Source organism: Aulonocara stuartgranti (genome assembly GCF_965226115.1).
Source record: "Aulonocara stuartgranti genome assembly, chromosome: 7".
In the NCBI taxonomy this organism is placed as follows: Eukaryota; Metazoa; Chordata; class Actinopteri; order Cichliformes; family Cichlidae; genus Aulonocara; species Aulonocara stuartgranti.
The window spans coordinates 26,469,703-26,492,915 of NC_138945.1; the positions used below are offsets into that span (position 1 = coordinate 26,469,703).

The 23,213-nt window shown below is 38.1% G+C and overlaps 3 protein-coding genes across 3 annotated transcripts; 2 read left to right on the forward strand and 1 right to left on the reverse strand.

Annotated features, from left to right (window-relative positions):
- The first annotated feature begins 1,024 nt into the window (after nt 1–1,024).
- Nucleotides 1,025–2,986, forward strand: atp5mea (ATP synthase membrane subunit ea). The gene is made up of 4 exons (XM_082541588.1): nt 1,025–1,110; nt 1,754–1,808; nt 2,699–2,797; nt 2,906–2,986. The coding sequence occupies exons 1-4, from the start codon at nt 1,075–1,077 to the stop codon at nt 2,929–2,931; spliced, it is 216 nt and encodes a 71-aa protein (XP_082397714.1). The 5' UTR covers nt 1,025–1,074; the 3' UTR covers nt 2,932–2,986.
- A 518-nt stretch (nt 2,987–3,504) lies between these two features.
- Nucleotides 3,505–14,939, reverse strand: pde6b (phosphodiesterase 6B, cGMP-specific, rod, beta). The gene is made up of 24 exons (XM_082542282.1): nt 14,762–14,939; nt 14,411–14,673; nt 14,024–14,335; nt 12,783–12,935; nt 12,301–12,390; nt 12,037–12,177; nt 11,878–11,952; nt 11,708–11,772; nt 11,553–11,619; nt 11,409–11,456; nt 10,654–10,803; nt 10,319–10,462; nt 9,965–10,030; nt 9,694–9,843; nt 9,479–9,586; nt 9,273–9,382; nt 8,309–8,396; nt 8,115–8,215; nt 7,872–7,979; nt 7,732–7,795; nt 7,550–7,624; nt 6,675–6,758; nt 6,274–6,427; nt 3,505–5,432 (listed from the first exon to the last, which is right to left on the reverse strand). Exons 2-24 carry the CDS (start codon nt 14,567–14,569, stop codon nt 5,377–5,379), a joined length of 2,568 nt encoding a protein of 855 aa, XP_082398408.1. The 5' UTR covers nt 14,570–14,673; nt 14,762–14,939; the 3' UTR covers nt 3,505–5,376.
- Nucleotides 14,940–20,372: 5,433 nt separating this feature from the next.
- Nucleotides 20,373–22,356, forward strand: rbp4l (retinol binding protein 4, like). Its single transcript, XM_082542585.1, has 5 exons — nt 20,373–20,482; nt 20,922–21,039; nt 21,132–21,268; nt 21,689–21,801; nt 21,884–22,356. Exons 2-5 carry the CDS (start codon nt 20,923–20,925, stop codon nt 22,105–22,107), a joined length of 591 nt encoding a protein of 196 aa, XP_082398711.1. The 5' UTR covers nt 20,373–20,482; nt 20,922; the 3' UTR covers nt 22,108–22,356.
- Nucleotides 22,357–23,213: the final 857 nt, after the last annotated feature.

Here is a 23,213-nt window from a genome sequence, read left to right on the forward strand (position 1 = left end):
TTGTTTTTTAGGAGAAGGGGATTAGTAGCCTCTAGTGGCAGCTATTAGAAACTACAGCGAATTCAAACTTCAATGAGACACAAATCACAAAAACAAATAAAAACCTGGCAGTACTGACACATGACTACGTACATAACACCTAAACCACGTGATTCAATTGAAACACTTACGAATGAAACACTAAATTGTGAACAATTTAAGTGTTTTCATTGTAAAACTCTTTAAAAACTTTAAAAACAAAGATGCTTTTATCATCAGAAATGTTAGTTTTACTCACGTATAATGCACTTTTGTTTATCAGATACTCTGGATTTTCCTGTTATTTCTGACTATCAGGCCTTCATTCTGAGCCAAGCTTACCACTGAATAACTGTTCATATGCTGAAGAAAGCACACTAATCTGACATATTTCTGTCCATGTCTGGATATATTGGTATATTGCTATGGTATGTTCTATATGGTATATTCTAAGATTCATAAATACTGACTTTTACAAATATTGCCCAAAACAAAAATAAAATGAACATTTAAATAAAGTAAATCCTAACTAAATAAAAACGTGTAAACTAAATGAAACTAAACAGAACTGAAATAAACACTAAAACGGACCAAATCAGTATCTCTTACACATTTTTGGAAACGTCCTCTGAAAATACATAATGCAAGTTCTGAGATTTATCAAACAAACACTGCCCCATTAATAAAAGGTTAGATATAAATGGAAGAAAAACTTGAATTAAACCGTGTTGTCTAACGAAATATTGTTTGCAACAGATATTCAACAAATAATTATTTATTTCTAACTTGTTAAAGCACTCTACCTTGTCCGTGTGGTAAGTTGGCACGACATTGCAGCTTTATATCTGTTGTGTTAGCCCACTGTTTGCATTGACGTATGATGATGATGATGATGATAATTATCATTATTATTATTATTATTATTATTATTATTATTATTATTATTATTATTATTATTATTATTATTTCATGTTCCGCTAAAAGTCCAATTTTGCACTGCTTCAAGGGGAAAAAAACTATTTCCGCTTCGACCGGAAGTCACATCCTAGCTTCAACATGGTTCCCCCCGTTGCAGTGTCGCCGCTCATCAAGGTAAAACATTAATTTTGTAGCTTGTATAGCTTTTATTACTGTAAATGTAAATGGACAAATATGTCTAAGCCACAGTCTGTCCCTAATACACGCAGACTCGCGTTAATGGAAGTTAATGTATTAGCATCTTAGCTAGTGTTTGCTAGCAGTGACATTGAGAGGTGAATGCTTCCTCGCAAACGGTTGCTTTCTGCGGCATCTTTCACATCTGACAGAGGCAGGTATTATGACTAGTAATACCCATGCCATGTTGTTAGGCTGAGTAATAGTTAATAGTGTTGTGGTTGTTGTTCACTACGTATGCTGAAAGGTCAGAGAAAAACTGGACTTCGTCCCTTGTCACGGCTCATTTGGCGCACTTCGTTTAGGTTTTTGTACGGTATCGTGACCACACACGATGTTTTTAAATATGAAATTACAGAATTAAGCATAAAATGGTAGTTATATATCAGCGATTGACAGTAACGACAGAACAGGCTGTGGAAATTAAGTTCATCTTGTTCATATGATATGAACAAGATGATAAGATGAACAAGATAACCGTGCGTGAGCTGCGACATATGAATCACGCATGGTTAGCTGGTTATTCACACATGTTTCGCTTGATAACATGTTTGTTAACACCATATGTTTTCCATTTCAGACGGCCAGATGGTCTGCCCTGCTACTCGGCGTGATCTACGGCAAACAGCGATTTGGTAAGTCCATGTGTGCGCATGCGTTAACTGGTTTGTGTCAGTGCGTAAAAGGAAAAACTTGGAACAGAAAGTCAGGAATGTACATTGTTTGTGACAGATGCAAGGGTTTTATTTTATTTTTTACTGTACCACATATCACAGCATTTATACCCTAAACAGGAGATGCACCAATTGCAGTTTTCGTGGTTGATTCTGAATTCTAGGATCTTCTCTTACTGAAACAACTGATTAGGTGTTGCTCAAAAGCAGGTGCAACAGATTTGTTTTTCTCTGTTTCATAGCTGCTCATAGCTCATAGCTGCTTTGAGCTCCTTTGCTAACACCGAGACTTCATGCTTGTAGTTTAGCCACTTTGCTTTTGTTAGCTAAAATTTCCAGGGTCTTTTAAAACACATACATTTTCTTTAAAGTAAAGTTTTCATAGAAAGCTTTCTTTTTATTCTAAGATAATTTTATCTGCTTTAGTCATTTAACTCTTTATCTTTTGAAAGTCATAAAGCTTCAGGACGTTGCCGCCTTAATTCTTGAATTACTAAAATTATATTAAGAATGAAGCATGTAAGAAGGCACACATAATTAGACACAGACTAGTATGACAGAAGGAAAAACAGTTGCGAAAACTACTACTAACTCCAGGAGTTGCTTATTAATAAATTTATGTCACAGAGGAAGGGATATGTGCTTGCAAGGATTACTTTAGGGCACCCTTAATTTCCATGAAGATGTCTTTAGCACATGGGGAGGGGGAACTAAAGGATGGATTTATGAAGTCACAAAAGTCTTAGAAAATGAGGGCTATCTATGCTCAGATACACTTATGTAATGTGTCTTAAGAATACCACTGTGATTTCTAAGAATGCTTAGTGATGGGCTCTGTAATTTTTGTTAAGATTACCTGAAGCCCATTGCTGAGGAGGAGAGGAGGGTTGAGGAAGCGGAGAAGAAGGCCAGAGAGGAGCAGGAACGCATCTACAAACAACTCTCTGAAGGTAACGCAGAATCACACACAGCCTTTGTTTGTCTGTCACATGAAATTAGGTTTGTTTGTTTTAATGCCAACATATTCATGTTTCCTCATTCTTTTTCTGTCTCTGCAGCAAATTCTGACACCATCCTCAAATGAACCATTTCCTGACTTATGTTGCTGAACAATAAATATTTCCAATGTAATCAATAAAGTGTCCTTTACTTTTTTTTCTTTTTTTGAATTTGCCTCGTATTAGTCGTCACTTCTTATTTTGAACTAAGCCTTTTGAACCTTCTAGTTGCGTTTGACAAACACACATGCACATTTCGTAACTCGAGCTAGTCTGTGTTTGTGTGTACACCTGTCCTTCAGTGGGAATTGAGTCTGGAGGAGGAGCGTGGTTGTAATCCTGGCCTAGTTTAGCAGCAATCCTAGGATTGGGGTCAGGGACCAGTAGTAGAAAGTGCAGTGTGGACAGAAGCGATCCCTCAATACTCTTGTGGGTTGTGTAATATTGTAACCTTCATAATGAACTCCATATTGCATTATAGCATTATATAGAACATGTTCTTGCATTATAATCATAATGGCTGGGGGTCAGTTAAGGCCAGGACGCGCCTTAACTGACCCCTGCATTCAGGATGAGGGGAAGATGAATAAATGACCAGATTCCAACAATAATGTTGGCTCTTGGTAAGTTTCACCATCACAGGAAATAAATCCACTCGGTTAAAAATACACTTGCTTTTATTGGGGTCATCATTGTACATTTGGAGCACATGAGGAGGCAAGCTTTGAAATGCTGACCAAAAAGTAATTTAAGTCTATTAAAAAAACATCCACGGTACATCCAAAGCACATTTAAATTGATTTGGGACCTAATGTTATCACACAGGCATTTTTATCATAGCAGTGCCATATCTGGAACACTTTAAATATTTGTAAATTGAAGCTAGCACAATGCATTTGTTATTCAGCTTTATGACTCTTTTTCTAGTGCTTTATAAATAATAAGGTAAGGCCCTCTAGCATCAAACTAGAAAAATATTTGCATCTTTATATTTACAGGAAGGGCGATGGTATGTACAAGTCTATACACAAAGCTCAGTTGCTTCTTCATGCTGTCTCAAACAGCTCTGTGTCCTTGTTGCCTTCGAGGCCTGCACTCAGGGATTGTTATAAGAATAGCCTGATGGCTCAGTGATTAGTGCTGCTGCCTCGCAGCACAACAGTCCTGGGTTTGGGTCTCGAAACCTGACCAGTCGTGTGGCGTTTGCTTGTTCTTGCTTTTCCTTTTGTATCCTTTCACATAAGCCACATGGTTGTTTGTCATTATGGTTACTCTTCCTGATGCTGAGCAGGTGAGCTCTGACTGACTCCTCGTCCTATTTGGGAGGAGTCCAGTGCAGGGAGAAGCTTTCAATCAGGGATTGATGTAGTACAACTCCCTCTAAAGCAGTTTGAGTAAACTTTCTGATCCCAGTATTTGATTGTGCTCATGTTGTAGCAGATATGAACAGAGCAAAATTAATTAAATCTCAGACAAAATCAACCAAATAAATCAGTTTTATGTGTGACCACCTGATTTCCCGCTCTTATTTAATAAGACATTTATAATTCTATATTTGGAAAATACATATCCGAGGCTACCGTCTCACACTCATAGACCACATACTGTATATTTACAATATAAAGGCATCATGAATAAGCATCTACAGACTTTTGCTGACTGTGAACTCATAAGTGTTCACTGTAAAACTCTTTTTAAAAGCTGTTCCTGTAGCACGACCGAACATTTACCTTTGGCTCTCTGCAGACAAAGTAAACAGACTCTCATTTGTAAATAGTGACTGGAAGTAGTCAACAGTGGATTACTTTTGAATATGATTAAACAATAACTCTATGTTCTGTGAAAACTAAAGTACTATAATAGTAAATATATGGAAAATTAAAAGCCCAAACATTTTAAATAATCTAAAGAGGCCCGAGCATTTAAAAAAAAGCACTGCACTCCCTTTCTGTACAGGATTATTGTTTACTACACAGATGTAGGCTGTGTCCTCCTGAGATGTTTGCCATGTAAATAAATACTTGGAAGAATTGGGGAAAAAATAAAAAAGTTGTACATATGAGAAACACACAACAAGCACACACACATTCACACATTGTCACTAACACAAATCCTTTAAAGATAAGCAAACTTTTTTAAGATCAGAGGAACACGAGATGCAAAAATCATCTTCAGTCTTGATTCATAAAAGTACAATTATTTTAAGACAGGAAGCAGCAATTTTGCCTCAAATGTAATCGCAGGATTTTTTTCCTTTTTTCAAAATGTGGTCAGTCTTTCCTTGATCCGAATTAATTTTTGGCTCACCTGGCCTCTTAAAAATAAAGCTTTGCTCTTCTTGGTGGAGATCTCGCCGTGTTCAGGTTTTTCCTTTTCCGACTGGACCCCCTTTTCTGAAGAGTTACTACAGGGCTGTGCATTCATATATCCGTCTCCCTGACTTTTTCTTTTGTTTGTTTCTGCTGGGGTGAGACTCAGTCTGTCATGAGTGTCTTCGTAGACCCCAGGAATGTCAGCAGTTCTTTGGCTGATTAGCACACAGAGCAGGTCTTGGAGCCAGACCCACCACTGGGGTTGTTTGCAGCCGCTGTTAAACAATTAAATATTCAACAAAAGGGTAAGTATACAATTAAAGCACTAGAAACCAAATGATCACTTGTGTTGTGGCTAATTTTAATATATGAACCCATTCTACAATCCAAACGAGATATTTAACTAAAAATAGACACAACACTGTTCAAAAATATTGGTGTTAGACCAAAGAAAGGCTGAAAACCTGGTGGAAAGTTTCATGACAAGTCAATGACATAGTTAGGTAGAAAAAGAGACCTCAGAGAGGTTTGGTGTTTCAGATGTGAAGCAAATTAAAAGCACTATCACCTCCTCTGGGCCTGAACCCATTCAAGATGAACTGAGGTGGAAAAAAAGTAGAAAACTGACATTATTTCTTGTTTTTTTGTTTTTTTTTTTAATGTTGAATCCTCCACACTAAAGACGGAGGATTCAACCTGGCTTACTATCAGCATGCAGCTCAACGGTGTAGAGATGGATTAGTGCACATGATGTGAGTAACTTGCCCTTCTATGAAGGCCCCATTAATGCTGAATGATATTTGAAGGTTTGGGCACAGCATATTCAGCTATCCATTGAATTCTGCATGTATTAAACAGTCCAGACACCAAACTGGGCTAATTGGTATCGATTTAAAAGTGGGGTTTTTTGTTGTTGTTGTTTGTTTTTTTAGCACTGTGAAAGGTTGTCTCTGTGCTACCTTCAGATTACTTAATAACTTTCAAATCATTGCATTTCTTTTATTTTTGCACTTTACATTGTTCCACCTGTTTGGGTTCAGTGCTCTGCCTCTCTGAGTCAACAACCTTTTTAACAGTTCCTTGTAGGGTTCTGATTATTGTAAAGACACACCCTACCTTTGCTGGCTGCCGCTGCCTCTTTAGCAGCTTTTTCTTCTTCGATGGCTTTGAGCTTAGCCTCGTACTCTTCCTTTTTGGCATTCCACTCCTTCCTGTTGTTTAAGATGCCATCCAGCATGGGCTGGATTTGTGGGTGGAAGCGAGAAAACTCCTTAAAGATAAGATGCAAAGAAGAAATGAAAAATTAGCATGGAGCAGCACAGAAGAGGGGAGCTGTACAGGAGATGGTGATGCTCCATTGAAAACACAAATACATAATAAAAAAAAATAACAATAAGAAGAAGAATTGACCCAGTGGTTTAAATGTGTTCAGACTAACCTAGTTTTTGCACAGAAACAGTGACAGGAGCCATGCAGTGCACATATTCGGTGAGCAAGAATGTAATAATCATTATTACCTTGTAGACAAACGTGCAGACAAAGTCAATGAAACCACACTGAAGCTTTGGAAGCTCAGCTGACTTGTTCCTGTCCATCATGGGCTGGTGGGAGGGACAAACATTTAGCGCAGTCAGAACTGTCATATAATTAATGAAATCAGTGCAAGTCTGTAGCTAATCACACACACTTCCACACATGGTTACATTTTTACTTTAAAATAGTAAAAACGGCCTGTATTTGTATAGCGCTTTACTTAGTCCCTAAAGACCCCAAAGCGCTTTACACATTCAGTCAACCACCCAGTCACACACATTCACACACTGGTGATGGAAAGCTACATTGTAGCCACAGCCACCCTGGGGCGCACTGACAGAGGCGAGGCTGCCGGACACAGGCGCCACCGGGCCCTCTGACCACCACCAGTAGGCAACGGGTGAAGTGTCTTGCCCAAGGACACAACGATGGAGACTGTCGGAGCCGGGGCTCGAGCTGGCAACCTTCCGATTAGAAGACGAACTGCCAACTCTTGAGCCACGATCGCCCCCAGTCACTTCACTTTGTCTGAAAAAGCTTTATTTTTTTACTTGAAACTTGTCTTATGACGTCCTTTGCCTCTGTACGAGTAGTTCACCTTTCCTCAGGTGGGTTTCTGCTCAGCTACATAATGAGTGCGATCCCTAAAGTGACGTGTGTGGGCTGCTGAAGAGACACTACAACTTTATTCTGCCCTTTACACATCTGTAATAAGCTAGGAAATATAGTGCTGGACATTGTATCTAGCTGGCAGTATCATGAAAAAAACAACAACAAATGAATAATTATACATTTAAATGTGAAACAAATAAGTCTATTTTTATGAGCACAAATACACTCCAGCAGTAAATAAACTCACAATGGGTTGCTGCTCCAGTACAGTCCTCTCCAAGTCACCCTGTTCCCAAAACTCTGCTGCCACAGACAAGGCGACCTGGAAGACATACAAACGTGGTTATGCTCTTAAATAATGCAAAAATCATTATTTACTCATTTGTGACTCAGCTTACTATCAACACCAATAATTTCTGTGCTTCTCACCTTGCTCTGAACTTCCCAAGGCTTTGTGATTGCGGACAGGTCACATGCGGTCATCATCATGGCCCTGAAACAGAAAACAGTTTGCAGCCTCAGAGAAATGTGCAGGAGCAAGTAACACTGTGCATGTTAGCTGCACTCACATGACAATCTCTTTTCTGGTTGTTTCTAGTGACATGAAGTCGACCCATTTCTTTTCATCCTCATACGTATGTGAGAGGTCCACAATCTTTTGGAACATGGTTCTCTTCCTAGAAAGGTGCAAGGAGAAGAATCATTTACTTACTGTTTGTCTATTTTTAATGTAGTTTGACAGTAAAAACATTAGAAAAATAAGACATTTATCGTCAGGGAGCAAGGGCAGGCAAATGAAAAGTAATACTGACTTGAAATAAAGAGCCAGGTCAGTGGCGATGATGGCGATGTCCATGAGATGGATCACGTGGTCAACCTGTCGCCTGTTAAGGTTCTGATAGATATTCAGTGTCTGCATAGGAGAGGAGCAAAGAAATGTCATTAGTGACCGAATAAAGAATACAAGTAACCTAAGCTAATCTCTCGTTAGCGTCTTGTTACTCACCTCGTCAGCCAAGAGGAACTTTCCAAACTCTAGATGGTGCCGTTCCAAAATGGAAGAGCCGTGTAACTTGGCCAGAGGATTACCAGATCTGTTGAATGAAAATAAAAATCCTCAGATACCAGCAAGATTTCAAATGGGACTGAAGTCGGTTATCATAATAGTTACTATATATGAAAGATTTTAAAAGAATTTACAGGCTTTTTAAAACATCATTCAGTTTATTACCACATTTTTCCCCTTTTGTTTTCAAAAGATCTCCTGAAAGGTTAAAATGTGCAGGTGAACTTTTAAGATGATCTAATGCTCATTCTGAACTACAAGCGAATGCATAATCACTGTAGTAATGACTGTGGATCACTATATCCTGTGTGTGTATATGTGTAGCTATGGTTCATCAAATGAACAGAACAATGACGACTCACTGTTTCTGTTTACAAGCTGATTGCTTGGCATAATTCAGAAATCGTGTAATTACTTGATTTGTGCCTTAGATTTCACCATTTGCAGCCATTTCAGTGACATCTGCAGCACATGCAGCAGAGTAGCATCGAAGCTAAACGGCCAGTAGTTTTTTTCCTTTTTAGGGCATGTTGCTAATTACTTTATAGAACACGTTGCTGGAAAGTAAATGAGAATTTACCTCATCATTTCCCCCTTTCAAAATAAACCTAATATAGTGACTACGTCAAAAATTCCTTCCTTAACTTTTCTTTTTATCATCGACCTGCCAGCAGGCCCACTTTACAAGCACTCTTTAAATGACTATAACTAATTGTTTGTGTTAGAGACAAAATTCAAACTGTTTCAGAAAGAGGAGAATCTCTTTACTCGGATTACAAGGTATTGTAATTATATTGCACAAGGTACTGTACAATATATTGCTAAATGCTATATAATGCTGCAAACCTTAAGCAGTTTTCTTTATTTTGTTGTGAGAAATCAAAAAGTTCCCATAAGCACTTACTTGACCTGGTATAAGTTATTTGTCCCTCTGTGATCAATATCGTGAAGGAATCCTGCGGTTATCATCGCCATTACCTCCAAGTCAGTGTAGTATCGCTTCAGCATTCCTGTCTGAGCACACAGAGACACACAAGATATTGCCCTGCTGTGTATAAAGATATACATTTAAGCTGAGGTAAATGGAGGTTAATAAAATTAAAGAAATACCGTCAGTAGCGTAAACATCGTCTGTCCAACATTAAAGCCGTGACGCCAGTTGTGGTAGGTGATCCTTCTGTACCCTTTGCTGACTGAATACATGAATCGAACCAGCACCTGAGAGGAGAGCAGCAAATCATTAAATCTATTTAAAAACGACACAGCTCCAAAAGGCTGTTCACAAACTGAAGATAAAGATGCACACTTGTGTTTATCTGCATTACCTCTTGTGGAATCTGGAACTTCTTGACCACACCGACTTCATAGTACATCTGGATCCCGCACTTCACCAACTCCATCTCTGTGCAATTAAAATCTGAAAAGCGGAACTCATAGATCTCAAACTTCTTAATTAGTGGAGGAAGGTCTTTTTTCTGTGAGGGAAATGAATGAAAAAGAGACATATATGGAAAATGTCAAACTTTTCTGGTAACATATGCCAAATTGAGGGACAAATTCATGTGCTGGACATCAGAATACGCATGTTGGACATACCAGGATAGCTAGGAGCTCGTCCTCTTCACAGTCTCTGGGTTCACAGTCATAGAGCTCTCTGGTGTACTGGGAGAAATTACAAAAACCATTGATGTTATAGGTTTAAACTGAGGCAACAACGCCAAGTACAAAGATGGCAAGTGTTAGTTTGGTCTCCTACAAAGAGAAAAATTAGTGAATCTTGTCAAAAAAGAAAAGCTTTTTTTGGTTCTTTTTGGATGGTTTGCAATGTCTTTTGGTGAGGTGGGAGTTCAAATGAGGCTGGAAACCTTTTCTATTGTCATTCATCTAAATACTCTAATGTTTACAGTCAGTTAACAGCTGGGAGAGAAAACACATTTAAACAGGACAAACCAGGATGTTCTGAATCTCATCATCTCGACATTTGACGTGGTAGAGCACCATGTCCTGAGCGATGTCTTTGCGGTTCTCAAGCTTATTCATCTTGTCGTAGGTGTCTGTGTTCAACGCTGACCATCCCAGGAACTGAGTCAAAGCCTGAGAAACAGGAAAATCATCAGAAGATGGCCATCTATGTTACACGTACAGCCTTCACCACAAACAGTGTCGGCAGTGGACTCCACACATAAACATAAAACAGATATAGACACTTTATCTTCCCAGATTACATTGGTGGGACTGTATTTGTCTTTATTTGCACTAAATGATTTTGTGAAGATTACTGTTACCTCCATGAGCTGCTCATCCTGATCATCAAAAGGCTTTCCATCTTTTCTGTTGTAAAACGTGGCTACGCCAACTATCTCTTCCTTTTTGTTGACGATTGGCAGCGAGAGAACATTTTTTATTGTCCAGCCACTGCTGTCCAATGGCTCTTTCTGCAACACACAAGAAACAAGCAGACCTCATAACATATGTCTACATGCAAAAGGTTCTTTAGCTTTTTTTACAAGCAGAACATCTTGCGTGGCCTGTTTAAGCTTAGAACTGTAACTACAATCTAAAACATTGTAGCCCAAATACTTCAGGGGGTCTTAATAATAATGAAGAAACAGGTTTCATTTTAATCATGTTAATTTTCCAGTAAATCATTCTGTCTGGTTTAATGATGCATTTTGGTGTTTTCAAAAAAATTCAAGCTTAGTATGATTGTCTGCATATTTTCTCTGTTTAACCAGTTTGTTCCTGGAATAACTTAAAGATGATAACTGATTCAGATATCCCTCTTGCCCACTAGTCACCTGGATAATAAACCAGGAAGAAGCAGCACAGGTTTGATAAACCCCGACTGAAGTTTTAGATATTAACGTTTTAAAGTTACGACAAACCTTGGCTATGGGTCACAGACCCCTGGGCGTTCCCGGATACCACTGTGACTGCCACTGCTCTGAAAGTACTCTGCACTGTTTTTTGCTTGTTTTTTGTCTGTTTATTTTTAATAAAGTAGCGTCCTCTCTACACAGTGACGTCTACAATATCTTACCTGAAAATTGAACGTCTCATCAGCGCCTGCATTCATAATGTTACAAATCTACGAGAGGGAAGAGAACAACCTGATCAGTTTGGAAATATTTATTAGGTTAAACTGGTTTGACAGCTTTCTGCAAGTAATTAAAAAGAAACTTACAAAGCCGCTCTCAGCAACATAAGTGGGAAGGCCACTACTCAAAGCCCAGTGATCTGCGGGAGGATTGCTATAAGACACACAGGCAGTAAATCAACAGATGTTATCTCTCACTAAAACTTTATTAATCTCTTTTATTTTTTCATCTAACCACTTACGGTATTACTTTGATGTCTTCCTTTCCGTGTAAAATATAATCAATCACTTTGTAGAAGATTACCTCCTAAAATCAAAATAAAACAGGAAGAAAGAGGAAGCAGTGTGTAGACATTTACTAGCAAAGGCAGTGCTGGTAATAATGTTAGATAAATAAAATAAAAGAACATACCCTGCCATCAGGGGTTACAGGGCCAGAGTAAGGTGCCTGCTCTCCCATCAAAACTGGCCAGATGTCAAAGAACTCCTGGAAGCAGAGAACGAGTCAGTAACTTCACGGTGGTACAAAAATACGGCTTAACACACACAAAGATACAGAAAGAAGCCACACCTTTTCCTTCGTCATGTCTAGTAAACCAACAGAGTAGCGGTCACAGTTGAGGTAGGCTCGGACTGTGTACAAGGCTTTGTGAAACTGTCGCTCGATGTCTGTCAGCTCTTCGAATACCTTGTTGGCTGACCATAGCAGCAGCTACAAAACATGCAAAATATACATTAAAGAAGGGTGAAAATTAGGTTAATACATGGTGCAAGTGTAACACTGCAGTAATATTTCTGTATCTACATCAAAGACAGCACATTAAAATTGCTGTACCTGTCCTTTACGCGTCTCACAGCTGTGGAGGTAACTCAGGTAGTAGATCTTCAAGTTCAAAGTGGCAACTCTCATATACTTCAAAAAAAGCTGTGAGGATGGAGGAAACGGGGTCAAAATAACATAAAAAATAAGTGGCAGAATTAAATTTGTGGTACAAAAAAATGCTGTAAATGAAGGTCGAGGGGTGATGAAGATAATGTACTATAAATATAATCAGCAACATCACATTATTATTATTATTATATTTATTATTGTGCCTTTTTTTAAACAGAGAACATACTGACCTTGCCCATATTTCATGCAATACTTATCAGTTGTAATAAGAAACTAATTGTCTTTAATTACAATCTTAAGGCTGACTGACTGTCTAAAGCTGATTGTCTTTACCTTAAAGCAGAAAAACATTGTTTACAGAATTGTGCACATTAGTTTCAACTGTGAGTGGTTCAAGCACGTGTGCTTTTGTGGTTTGGACTCACATCTTCATCTTCAGCAGTGAAATGTGGTCCTGTGGTCTTGTTCACAGCCATGACCACTGCCACCATGTCTTTGCCGTTGAGGATGGGTGTAGCCAGAATATTCCTGGTCTCGTAGTCTGTGAGCTCGTCAACAAATGAGCTGAAGTGCTGGTTCTAAAATGCAGGAAAGATGCCTTCAGAGCACATAGACATGTAATTGCTCATCCAGAAAACATTATTAATATAACACCGCAAAGGCTTTCATAAGGCCTTACTGAAAGCCGAATACATCGCTAGAAAAATTCATTTAAGATTATTGTTTTGAAGACAGAAGACTTTTACAATGTACTACAGTTAATGTGTGTACACTTATAGTAAATACTCCAACTTAACACGGTGACATAGAGACAATGAACAACTTTTATACAGCAGAGTTCTGCAGGAGCCAAGAGTAGATTTATTAGAGAATAAATAGAGTCTATAATAAGAGGTAAGTGTGTAGGTAAGAACGCATGATATGGCCCACAAATCCCACATTTTTATTAGTTTGTCAACTCAATTTAATTATGAAACTACAAAACGTATGATGCACGCTACTGTTCCTTTAAAATATAACAGTGTAAATAACAATATAAGGTTTATACAGGGATATAAAAGTAAGCTATCAAAGTGAAATGATCTGTTTTAGATTCCTGCTGACTAAATGCCAGAGGTGTCTAATCCACAGCTAGAGCAGAGCCTCATGGGATCTGAAAATAAATGGATTATGTCTGACAAGGGGATTTACACCTTCAGGTGGTCAAGTGTAGTGTGTGACTAGCTTTTCTTTTACTCGCCCTATAACCATGAGGCTTTAGGGTATGATATCTAATATATGTGAATATTTACGAAAGCAAACGTGCAAAAATGTTACTTTGTTGTTACTCTGTGAGGAAAAGAGCAGCGGCAGCTCCTGCTGTTTGATTTTAAAGAGGCTGATTTTAAAGAGACTGTAACAAATCTTGACATTCTTGCCTCTTTCATGTGCAACCAATGAGATTATCCAACAGAACTGAACAGATCATGGGTAACTTGCCACCACCTTTACCTTCCATTGGAGAGAATAAATGAGAATATAAATCAAAACTGTTATTGTGATATATTTATAACTGATTTAATTCTTAATTCTAGCCACTGTGTGTCACCTGGTGGTGATCTAATATGAATCACACCTTCATCATCTAAGCTTTCCCTCTAATTAATTAGCCCTCCCTCCTCCTTACCTCCTTGACGTTTTTCACATTAACTGACTTCTTGGTCAGAGCCACATTGCCAACTATTCCCATGTCCAGCGGATACACGATCTCAGAGTCTGGTGGCACAATGCAATCGTCAAACTCGGAGTCTTTGCTCACGTTGAAGAGTCGTGTGGCGAGCTCTCCCACGCCATTGCGCTGGCGGTACATGAACAAGCTGCAGCGGTCGGCGTGCAAGAGTGCGCTGACTCTTCTCAGGATCTTGAAAACCACCTTTTCCATGTTGATGTTCTCTTGCATGTCTTTGATCAGGTCATACATGATTTTGCTTTCCTCGATCTTGAAAAGGACAGAAAAATCACTAAAGATCAAAAATAATATTAATAATAAACAAAAAATAAAACTGTAACTTACCTGACTGAGCTCTTGAAACTGGCTGAAGTCGATCTGTTTCTCTGGGAGTCCTGAAACTTTCGATATGGTGGAGGTGTTCATCTTCTTGGCAAAGTACTTCTTAGCAAAATCAGGATTCCCGTTCAGGAACTTTTCCACGTCTTCCTTTTGTACACCCATGATTGCTTCTTCCTTGTCCTCTTCCAAGTGTCCCTGTCTTCTCCCTCTTCAGCTCAGTGATCGAGCTCCCACTACGTCCAACACTGCTCCTCCAACTTCCCCACCTAGAAATCGAAGACAAAATAAGAAAGGAAACACTTGCATAGTGACAACTTTCTAAACTTTACCCCCCAAGAAAGAAAGAAATCTTACCCAGATACTACACACAAAGGTGGGAAACAGAAGTGGACACATTCAAATGCAGGTATAAAAAAATAAAAAAAATAATCCCCTCTTGTTAGTGGGATAAGCAGACTGAGAAAGGGAGATCCCTGAGGAGAAGGCAGCGGGCTGAATCCAACAATCCCTCTGTCATCAGCAGATAGTGCTGAAGGTTAGTGGGGATCTGCCTACACTAAACTCATCAGCTGATCATGTAGTAAGGGATATGTAGGCCAAAGGATCCAGACACCATTGTGCTTTTGTCCAAAACAAAAGTAAAATATATACTGTCAGGTCCCTAAAGGAATAATTATTTTTTAGGTTTTCTGCTGGCATTGCACTACAAATTCAACTTGGCTCATTTTTTGCTGTTAATTACTGATTTTGTTGATGTACGCATTTAAGCATCGTGGCACAATAACTTAATACACAATAACTATAACTTTTCTTTAAAATTCTGAGGGGAGAATATAATAAAAAGCTTAAAAACCAATGAAAAAACAGCGAGTCTTCTTCGTTGGTCTCAGACTGTTTTTTTTATTGAGGTGTTTTAAACATTTAAACATTTGTTTAAATATATAAGCATTATAGATATACAGATATAGGTTTAAAGGCTCTGAAACCAATAAATAGAAATGATGGTCCTGTTTTTAAATTTCTGGGTCAATACAGATGTTAAAAATAGCAATTTTATTATTTTATTAACATTTTTTAAATTCTCCACTAATAATCATTAGTATAAATATATTTTCTATCTCTTTTGTGCTAGTCCAAAATATAAATAATAACAATAATACAATTTTACTCAATTTTACTAGGAATATTTAGCTAATACAAAATTGATGTGCACCACTGATAAACACAATTTGTAAATGTGTAAATTTACTTGTAAATGCTGATATAGCAATGGATCCACAGTAAAAATGACTAGTAAGAAAAACAAATATGAAAAAAACAAATTAATTAGCTGACTGATTACTGAAAACTTTAATGAAACATAAAATCAGTAAATAAAATATTATTTGTCTCCATATTTCTGCACTGCTGTGAATGAAAAATTTGTTGCATTATTAAATCTAAATGATTATAAAATCTACAAAATTATAAGATATATATTTGTATTACATACACACCCTTTGCTTTTCATGTCTACTGTATATGTTATATTTTTCAGTTACAGTATGCCAGTTCTGCCTCTCTCCCTCTCTCTGTCTCTCTCTCCTAGGTCTACCTGTGAAAGCTCTTTAGTTCCTCATTAATCTCGACCTCCTCTTTATAAGCTCTGTTTAGTTAAAACGCTGCCTGATGAGGTCAGCACCCAAACTCTGGCTTTCTCCTCATGTAGTCTTTAAACCTGTAATGCACATATAGACAGTGGAAAATGAGACGCTGTGTGCTTCTGTGGGAAAATTAATCCTTTGATTCAGTGCACTGAGGTCCTGTCTATAATAAGGTTTCATAAACATCTTAAACAAAAGGTCAAATACATAATCTCCTTCCACTACAATAGATTACTGGTACTGTGTGTGTCTGTGTGAGTGCGTATCTGTGCACATTCATGATAGGGTCAGGAGGTGTTTATTGATTTAGTTTGATAAGGATGTGTATGATGTGCACCGGTTGTGTTACTCCATGTATCATCTACACAGGAATCATGTACGCACTCACCTGAGCCTCACTATGCATGCTCACTTGTGCACCAGCATATTTCCTCTTCTTAGTGCTTTAGTTTACCTAATATGAATGAATGCTTAAATTTTACACAGTGACCAGCAAACTAAAGCGTCCCACCATCACCATGTTAGCAGCTCTGTGAAGTACTGAGACGGCCACATTATCAGCCACACAACTATAGTGTATAATAGTATCGTATAAGTCACCTAAAAACACTTGAACACGCATTTGAATCATCTTAGTTTTTAGTCTGGCTAAATTACACATATATAATTTTGTTTTCTGGCTCTGTTAATGCTTCTGGTGGTATATTCTGAATGAAGTGGATGGAGCTCCTATAAATACAGGAAGTGGTAATTGGAATATACCAAGTGTTGCCACATCACAGGGGTGGAATGGAATTGTTTTGTCAAAATACCTTGATTTAATTCATTGGTTTTGATGTTCTGTATGTGGTTGGTTTGGATTTGATTAATGTTAAGTTAAAAGTAACTGTTACACTAACTGTTTTTTTGTTGTTCTTGTTTGTCGTTTCCCATGATTCTTTGTTTAGTTTTGGTCAAGTATTTTTTAGACATTAGCTAGCAGTGTTATTTTTAGGTATGTCCCAATTTACTTCAGATAAATCCTGAATTTAGTTCTTTTTAGCTGACCTCTTGTAAAAGCCCAAAGTTTATTCTTAACTTTTTTAGGTCAGATAAACTTGTTTCCTTGTGCCTAATCAGTGGTCTCTAATACGGTACTTGAGCAAACACTTAAAGCTAACAGCTGCAATCAGCATGCTACAGCACTAATCATAGCAAGTAAAACAGCTTATAATGTAAAGTTCCTTGAAATAAATCTAATTGTTAATTTGAATAGAGACAAATTGAACTGAATCAATGACATTGTTCAACATGCTAATGAATAGTAATGTCTACTGTTTTCACCTTCTGTTAGCATGTGAACATTTTTTCATTAGCACTGTTAGCAAAACAAAGCACATATAAAGCCGATGTCAGTGTCATTTGTTTTGCATGTGTTGATCATGAACCAAGTAATAGAAAATGTTACCTAATTATGGGTCTGGATGAAAAGCCATATGGTCATTAATGTTACTACTATTTCAGTATTTGTCGAGCTATTCAATTCAGTTCAATTCAATAGTATTTATGTAGCACCAAATCACAACAAGAGTCATCTCAATGTGCTTTATATTGTGACCTAAAGACTCTACAATAACAGAGATGAAACCAAAGATGTAGACTTTTAGTTTAGTACATGAAAAAATGAAAATAAACTGAAAGATTTACTCACATATTAGCTTTCTTATATTGCAATCCTGCCATGCACCACACGATGGCAACAGACGCAGGCTAGAAAGATGTTGAGTGATCCATGATCTGCAAGTCTCCTATTTTTCCTTCTGTGTGGGCACATGCAGTGGTTATCTAAGCATATGTTACAAAGTATGTGCTGCCGAAAAGGATTAACAGACTTCCCCATACTTTTCACTTTGTTCTTTATTTTGGGGGGTTTCCTTTTTTTTTATTAGTCTTTATTAAGCATACATATTGGGGCACATCAGTCAATACAACTCTGCCTCAATGAATTATGAATCTGGATTGTTCATAATGAGTTCACTGAAAAAAAGAAGTGTATTTTCTCGTAAAGATTTCTCCTCTTGGGCTAAAAGTGAACTTTCCACTACATACTGTAGATATCATTGACAGCATCCATCCATTGTTTGAGGCTTGGTGATTTGGGTTTATTCCACTTTTTTGCATTTTTATTTTTTATTTGTATTTTTTTGCAGGCTACTGAAAGTATTTTTACAAAGCTGCCAGTACTTTAAAAAAAAATTACTTTTTTTTTTTACATTTTGGGGCTTTCGCCTTTGATACATATCGTAGCAAATTAGCAAAATGACCGATACCAGATTGCCACCATGTTGTTTCCATTTACGGTCACATCAAAACATTTTGTTCAAACAAGGAACCTCAGATTTATACAAAGAACATCTTGCATTAAGGATAGAAAACATATTTTTAGTTAGAGCTCTTAAAGCCTAAGACCTACACACTCTAAAGAAAGGCTCACAGATCAAAACGCCAGAAGTGTAAAAAAAAATTACCTGAAGATCATTCTTGAGATTTAAAGTAGTTGAAGGTCAAACAATGACACCAGTTTTTTTTTTAACTGTTAGTAATTACTGTGGCCAGTTTCATAACCTTTACATACACATATACCACGCTTAGATTTTTTCAAGGTTAAATGAAAATACAACAGTATTATAAGGGAACTAACTGTATTTCTTCACATAGGAATTTAACGATGGTGTAGAGTACGTATTTTTATCAGGGATCTATTTCTGTTCTTACAAGCAGGATTAAACTGTATTCCTCCAGTCAGTGGAGAAAATAGAGCTGCTGTCTTGACTGACTTGTCTGTGTGTGTCCTCACTGAAGACGCTGTTTACTTTCGGAGCTGCACTAGTTTACACCGATTGCTTAATTTTTCACCGGATATCGGATTAAACAGGATTTGTAACAGTAGTAAGTCGAATATAAACAAACAGACACTAAGGTAAATTTTAAAACAGACACCTGTGGATATTATTACATGATGTAAAATGCCAGCAGTAATCTCAGGTGACCAAGGTCAATCCAGGAAAGTAGAAATCACAAACAGGGGTCTGTGTGTAAGTTTATGAATAACAATGCGATGTCCGGTATGTTCTTGTGGGCTTAGTTTGTACTCTTGTGAGGCCAATTCTCTGAAATTACCAAAATTCTTTAAAATATATATATTTTTTAACAGGTGGGGCACATTTTCTTATTTTACTCATCTATCAGTATTTTTGGACTTTTTTAAAGAGCATTACACCTTGATTGTTCAGCCAAAACAAGATGACATAACTAGATTGTCTACTTTTATTCACCCTCTCCTGCCTGGTGGCCTGAGCTAGTGTCCATTAAATTGTGCTTATCAATGAAGTGCATCTCAGTTGTTTACAACACTTTCCAGACTTGCCAAAGTATCAAAGCAAAACAGAATACAGCTCACATCTCAAATCAGTGTTTTCTGACCACGTTTTTATTATGCAGCTGATAAAAACATAGGTTTTTTGGTGGTTTGAGCTCCAAGTTGTTCTTTTTCTCTCACTTCACACACAAATGTTGCATGTGGGATCTAAGATAGAGCTTATTTCCTTACTGCATGGCTGTTTTTCAAGAAATGCATGTCGGAAAAGGGAGCATGTACTCATTCTTTCCTGTTTGTTTTCTCATCCTAAACAGACACGGAAGTTTCTCAGGTGAATTTGTACTATGCTAACACAGCACTTTTCCATTGCTGAAATTGACTTTTGACCTCTTGACCCTTTTTTGACCCCAAACTCTTTTGTTTTTGCCATTATTTTATCTACTAAAAAGAAAAGACTAACCTGCTTCCTCATAAAATACCTTTTTGGGTTTATCAAAATCCAGTAAATTTTGGAATTTTCAATTTTTCAATGTGGTGTCACACAGTGATTTTAGTCTCCCTCTGTCTTCATTGTGTAGCCTGGCGTTTTGTCCTTTAATTAAACTCCCAATAAAGATTCCTGGTTTTAATAAAATGGACAAAACAATCCAAACAATTGACCTCATTGTTTGGATTTCAGACATGCATTTTCATTACTATTATCAAATCTCTAAGTTTAAAAATCAACCACTGCTTGTATTTTGCACGCAGTCAGACACATTTCACTTGCCATCTGTTGGCAGCATGTGTCTTGTTTTACAGCTCTTCCAGTCACTTACATAATGGTCTAATTGTTTTTATAGTAAGTCTTGGGCAGGTTTGAAGGTAAAAGCCAGATTACGTTAAGGATTTCAGACGAACAGGATTAGCTCTAGATTTAAGCACCTTATTTAGTCCCAGGCAATGAAAATCAGCCATAAGCTTGTCTGTGGTGCATGTATATAAAGGCAGCTTCTGACACAAGACCCAGCCTGGTGGATAACTGCACACAGAAAACTTATTTTTAACTCCTATTGCTAATTTAACCCAAAACAGGTATGACATTGAAATATTTATTTGAAAAAAATATCCTTTCAGCTACTTTTCGGGAATTTCTTTTAATTCTGTCAGTCGTGATGATCAGAAATTGTGTGATTTATGTTCCTTCAGCTCCCGTTAGGTTTAATTATTGAGAGTGGTGAGCTGGACATATATAGCTGTGAATTAGTCATTTTCCTATAGTCTTACATGATATCATTAATGATAGACTGGAACATAGTGCTCGAGTGTAAAATGAGATCTGACTGACTGTATCTCCGATTTTAGTATACAGACTCCAGGCGTTGTCGTGAACTTTCCAGAAATGTTTTTCTTTCATCGGTGGAACTTATTCATTCAAATTTGTATTTAACAGCCTATTACAATGAATACTGCGGGCTCTCTTGTACTGAATCTTTGATTACTCTGAAAATACTGATATATAAGTTCATTACAGAATGGGATCCTCTAAGCTTGCCCTGCTGTTGGTCTTGGTGTCCTGCGTGGAACGCTGTCTGTCTGCCTCCTGCGTTGTTGATAGCTTCTCTGTGAAAGAGGACTTTGACCCCAAGAGGGTGAGTGAATTTAAAATACACAGACAGCAACAATGATGAACAACAAAAGGATAATTTCTGACTTTGCTTTTCTCGTTTCATTTTCACTGAAGTATGCAGGGAAGTGGTATGCACTGCAGAAGAAGGACCCTGAAGGCCTGTTCCTGCAGGACAACATCTCAGCAGAGTACACCATCGATGACGATGGCTCCATGACCGCCTCCTCCAAGGGACGCGTCACTCTGTTTGGGTAAGTTAAAAGGTCGGGTGCAGATTTTTTGCCCTCACAGTTGATGTATGCATCCATATTGCTGTATTACACTCATTATCTCATTATCTGCTCATTATCTGTAAGACCTGATGAGGTGAAGGTAACTTGAACCTTCAGTTTATCAGGTCAGCGGTTAAGAAAAGCTTACACGTGGTGCTTGAGTTCCAGTAAAGCTTTAAGACATAAACACATACACTTTTTAGAAGAACATTCTGGACAGCATTAGCTGCAGGCTTGGCTTTCTCAGGATTAGGAAGGATTAGGAAGAAACACAGTTTAGAGAGAGGGTTTTTATACAGGAATGTAAGCTTAGATAAGCATGCAATGAGCTAGGCTTTGTTTAGAGAAAGTGTAAAATATAGTATTAGACATATTTGTGTTTGTATCACTGTTTCGCAGCTTCTGGGTTGTGTGTGCTGACATGGCTGCACAGTACTCTGTACCTGACCCTTCCACACCCGGCAAGATGTTCATGAACTACCAAGGACTGGCCAGCTACCTGTCCAGTGGAGGTTGGTTCTGCACACTTGAACCCTCCCGTATATTTCTTTTATCCCCTCATTCCTCCTCACACTCCTCCTTTCTATAACTCAGGCGACAACTACTGGGTGATTGACACAGACTACGACAACTACGCCATCACCTACGCCTGCCGTACCCTGAAAGAAGACGGCAGCTGTGAGGACGGCTACGCCCTTGTCTTTTCCAGGAACCCCCGTGGCCTTCCTCCCGCCATCCAGCGTGTCGTCCGCCAAAAGCAGGACGATATCTGCATGGCTGGAGAGTTCCAACCTGTCCTGCAGTCTGGAGCCTGCTGAATCGAAAGGGATTAAGAGAAAGAGTGAGGAGCAGAAGAGTGTGCCAGCTAGCTGCAGTCTAGGTGGTTTGACACCAAGAAGTGGGAGAATGTGAGAGTGAATGTGCATGAGGAACACATGAAAGTAGAGGAATATCTGAGATCTTCCACTGTTTCTCAAATCCATCTACTGTCTGTTAAAGGAAAACATCAGTCTTCCAGAGTCTCGTGTGAATGTGAAAGCTAAAATAAATGTTTTTTCTAAACAAAATATGTCTGAAAAACATCCTTCTTTATGCTGCTCAAAAATCTGGCCCATAAAGAAGAAAATTCAACCTAAACGGACTAAGATAAGATGTTAAGTAGCACACCGAACCACAGAAACATAGGGAATGTTTGTCAGTGCTCCAGCTTTGAAAACACAGCCATGTAAAGTAAGTGGGTAATCCTCTCTGAGCCCACGAAAATGCAGCCAAAACCACGCAATACACTCGAGCAGTAATGAGCTTACTAATGTTTTGCGATCTTAGTCCTGTTATACTAACTCAGCTGAGGGTACTCTAGGGTCATGGATCAAATTAGGAGTGTTCTTGTCTGGACTGCTTGTGTCAGCAGGTTAGGCCTCACAACCACAAAGATCAACTGACCCTGTGTGCCCTTCTTTTTTTGTAAAGTTACAATACAAGTTAGATCAAATGCTGCAAGAGAAAGAGGAAAGACATCTGTCAACATAATAATACGTCTTTAATTTCAAGAATGACAGAGACAGAAATGCTTTCTATAGCTGGTGAGTGATTGTGTTGGTGTTCTACAATAAGCTGGAAAGTAATGTATTTACTCAGATAGAACCAGGGAGTTTTAGGGACTCTAATATTTTGTTGTTGGGTCTTTCTTGCTCAGAGATTCGGGGGATCGTGGATATTAGTAAGAGGAATGTTTGGCAGGGCAGTCTGGACAGTGTTAGTTAGAAATAGTCGGTTAGGCAGCAGGCTTAACTCTGATAGGATTGTTTAACGCCAATAACACCATCTCCTAGTTTCCATCAGATCTGCTAAGTCCCAGCAGCGCTTTATGCTTCTGTGTGACAAAAGTCTGCAATCCCAGTTTATTATTATCATTATTAGACCT

Excerpts from the sequence above, each read along its gene's own strand:
- rbp4l (XM_082542585.1), top strand. The coding sequence starts at position 20,923 with ATGGGATCCTCTAAGCTTGCCCTGCTGTTGGTCTTGGTGTCCTGCGTG. Across the intron at positions 21,040-21,131 it reads AGGACTTTGACCCCAAGAGG|TATGCAGGGAAGTGGTATGC; the intron begins GTGAGTGAATTT and ends TTTTCACTGAAG. Across the intron at positions 21,269-21,688 it reads GGACGCGTCACTCTGTTTGG|CTTCTGGGTTGTGTGTGCTG; the intron begins GTAAGTTAAAAG and ends ACTGTTTCGCAG.
- pde6b (XM_082542282.1), bottom strand. The coding sequence starts at position 14,569 with ATGGGTGTACAAAAGGAAGACGTGGAAAAGTTCCTGAACGGGAATCCT. Across the intron at positions 8,216-8,308 it reads AGTTCCTCTTGGCTGACGAG|ACACTGAATATCTATCAGAA; the intron begins GTGAGTAACAAG and ends TCTCCTATGCAG. Across the intron at positions 6,759-7,549 it reads TACTGGAGCAGCAACCCATT|CCCATGATGGACAGGAACAA; the intron begins GTGAGTTTATTT and ends CCCTCCCACCAG.
- atp5mea (XM_082541588.1), top strand. The coding sequence starts at position 1,075 with ATGGTTCCCCCCGTTGCAGTGTCGCCGCTCATCAAG. Across the intron at positions 1,809-2,698 it reads CTACGGCAAACAGCGATTTG|ATTACCTGAAGCCCATTGCT; the intron begins GTAAGTCCATGT and ends ATTTTTGTTAAG. Across the intron at positions 2,798-2,905 it reads CTACAAACAACTCTCTGAAG|CAAATTCTGACACCATCCTC; the intron begins GTAACGCAGAAT and ends CTGTCTCTGCAG.